This window comes from Sinocyclocheilus anshuiensis, unplaced genomic scaffold (genome assembly GCF_001515605.1).
Source record: "Sinocyclocheilus anshuiensis isolate Anshui unplaced genomic scaffold, SAMN03320099.WGS_v1.1 scaffold24, whole genome shotgun sequence".
Taxonomy (NCBI): Eukaryota; Metazoa; Chordata; class Actinopteri; order Cypriniformes; family Cyprinidae; genus Sinocyclocheilus; species Sinocyclocheilus anshuiensis.
The window spans coordinates 941,914-944,891 of NW_015557090.1; the positions used below are offsets into that span (position 1 = coordinate 941,914).

Here is a 2,978-nt window from a genome sequence, read left to right on the forward strand (position 1 = left end):
GCTCCCTCAGCTACAGATTTACTGCTAGCCACTCCAGCATTATAGCCGTAGATTGACTTGATGACTTCTCAAGACATAACGGTTTGGGGATGCGCTATTTCCATCTATGGGCTGCTCTTTCTGAGTGCCACGAGAACCCCTTCGAACAGTATTTTTAAATCCATGTTATGGTAAGTGTGCACGTAAAGCGAATTTAATAGGAGAAAATTATTGGTCATCCAATCTTTTACATTTTTAACACACTCTGTTAGCTTGGATAATTTAGAAGTTTCATCTGGTCTTGTTAAGATATATAGTTGAGTATCATCAGCATAACAGTGGAAACTAATCCCGTATTTTCTAATAATATTACCAAGGGGCAACATGTATATCAAAAATAGCAGAGGACCTATGACAGATCCTTGTGGCACTCCATATTTTACTGGTGACATTCCAGCAGTTGAACCACATGCAAATAACATTCCACTGTTATAGTGAATTCCCCTGGTGGTGACACTTTTTGCAAGATGAACTTGACTGATATCTGGATACTTCTGCCTGAGAGCCAACACAACTTCCTTAATCAGAACATCAGCCTGGAATAAAAAGCTATGTTTAGCTCCAGTAGTCTCTGTCTGTGTTCAGACACTTTGACATCAAGATTGGCTATCATCCCTTCAATGTGAACAGGTGCCACAGCTAATTCTGCAATTTTCTTCAGGTCCTATATTACTTGCCAAGCAAGCTCATCCTCTGGTATCAAGTCTTCTGTTAGAAAAGGAAGCAATCATATTAAGTAGTTTAATATAGTTCTTTAAGTAAAATCTCCAAAATCACTGAGGTAAAACATCTGTTAAACAAGCCTGTCGAGATGTTCTTCCCTTACAGTTTTTGGTGCACTAATTCAAATGTCAGAAGAGTAATAAAAGGTTGTGCAGAGTAAAGTTAATTTACATTTGTCAGTTTTTTTTTTTTTTGCATTGAATGATTATATGACAACAAAGTATATGACATGCTTTTAAATTATATCAATATCACTGTGACTGGTATTGGGACACGACTCAAATCTCTTTGTTTATCCTCCAGAACTGTGAACGTGCAAATGCTGATTTGGGATTTGCACAGACAACCATGGGCATCTATATCATTCGAGCAGATGGTGCTGGTCCTGCAGACGAACCTACAGATGTTGGTGTCATACTTGAAGGTGTGGAAAACCTACAAAGTGTCACACGTGGATGTGTGATACTTTTTGGACTCATGTATGCACTAAAACTAAACTACCCAAAGGACCTCAAGTGCACATTTGTACTGTTTCAGAAAATCCTGATGGAACTAGATACTTATCACGACTGCTACTGAACTGAACGAAGGAGCACGGAGACGAAGGAGTTGCAGGAAAACAGTCTTTAATGATCCAAACTGGCAAAAACACAGGGTAGCCAGGAGACACACACACGTAGCATCGGGAATTGACGTTTAACACAGGACGCTAGACACAGGAAATACTGGGCTTAAGTAAACGGAACTGAACAGGGGAATTAACAAGACACAGCTGAAACAAATGGAACTCAATAGGAACAGGAAGAACCAAATAAGGGCATGAAACACACGAGGGAAAACTATGTAATGGAGAGCACACGAGGAGAAAAACACAAGACAGGAACACAGAGCTGACCATGGGCGTGACATTACCTCCCCCTCCCGGAAACATCAACAAATGGAACTCAATAGGAACAGGAAGAACCAAATAAGGGCATGAAACACACGAGGGAAAACTATGTAATGGAGAGCACACGAGGAGAAAAACACAAGACAGGAACACAGAGCATGGGCGTGACATTACCTCCCCCTCCCGGAAGGCACGTCCACGCGCCTCGTAACATCCAACGGGGAGGGGGGGTGGGCGCTCTACAGGCCTCTACGGACAGGCTTATGTGAGATGGATGGCCTCCAGGGCGGTACCGGATCTGGGACCCATGCTGGATCAGGCAGCTCCGGGTGCCATGGTGGATCAGACAGTTCGGGGAGCCATAGCGGAGCAGGCAGACTAGGGAGCCGTGGCGGAGCAGGCAGACTAGGGAGCCATGGCGGAGCAGTCAGTTCAGGGTGCCATGGCGGAGCAGGCAGACTAGGGAGCCATGGCAGAGCAGATAGTTCAGGGGGCCATGGCGGAGCAGACAGTTCCCGAGGCCATGGTGGAGCGGCCTCCGTGGCCTTGGCCTCGGTCTCTACGACCGGAGCCCTATAGCCCCCCCAAAAAAAATTCCTTGGGGGACATTTCGGGTTCTGAGGCCCTCCGTGGCCCTGACATAGGAGCAGCGGCCATCCCTGGGCTTGACTCAGGAACTGTGGCCCTCCTTGGGCTTGACTCGGGAACAGGGGTCCTCTCTGGGCTGGACTTGGTAACAGGAGCCCTCTCTGGGCTTAACGTGGGAACATGAGCACTCTCTGGGCTGGACGTGGGAACAAGAGCCCTCTTTGGGCTTGGCTTGGGAGCAGGAACCCTCTCTGGGCTTGGCTTGGGAGCAGGAGCTCTCTCTGGGCTGAACTTGGGAACAGGAGCCTTCTCGGGGCTTAACATGGGAAAAGGAGCCCTCTCTGGAGCAAGGTCAGGGGCTGGAGCCGACACTGGAGCGGACTCAGGGGCTGGAGCCGACACTGGAGCGGCTGTTGCGGTTGGCGGGCTGGTTCTGGATCGGGGCCGGACACTCTCCAGACACCGGACGATACCTTCCCTCCAGCTCAGTCCAGTGGTGTTTGGGAGGTCCACGGGGCGATAGTAATTGGCCCTGATCCAGAATGGAGAATTTAGTGTGGCGTTGTCCAATGGGCGAATTCCCGATCGAATTCCACAAATGGGAGATCCCTGCGGGCTAGGGTGGAGAATCTCGCGGCGATGTCCATCACCATGGGGAAAAGGGAAAAATAAAACTTTCAGAAACGGAAACAAAAATGTGGAGAAGGGGCACCGCTTACTGTTTGTTTTGGTCCTGTGT

At 48.2% G+C, this 2,978-nt stretch overlaps 1 protein-coding gene across 1 annotated transcript in view; it reads right to left on the minus strand.

Moving 5' to 3' along the window:
* Window positions 1-2,563, minus strand: part of LOC107677054 (protein TsetseEP-like) — a 3,944-nt gene extending 1,381 nt beyond the window's left edge. The window contains exon 1 of the mRNA XM_016471845.1: window positions 2,292-2,563. Coding sequence (XP_016327331.1) covers window positions 2,292-2,563 — 272 coding nt within the window. The remainder of the gene's footprint in view (window positions 1-2,291) is intronic.
* Between the last annotated feature and the right edge of the window lie 415 nt (window positions 2,564-2,978).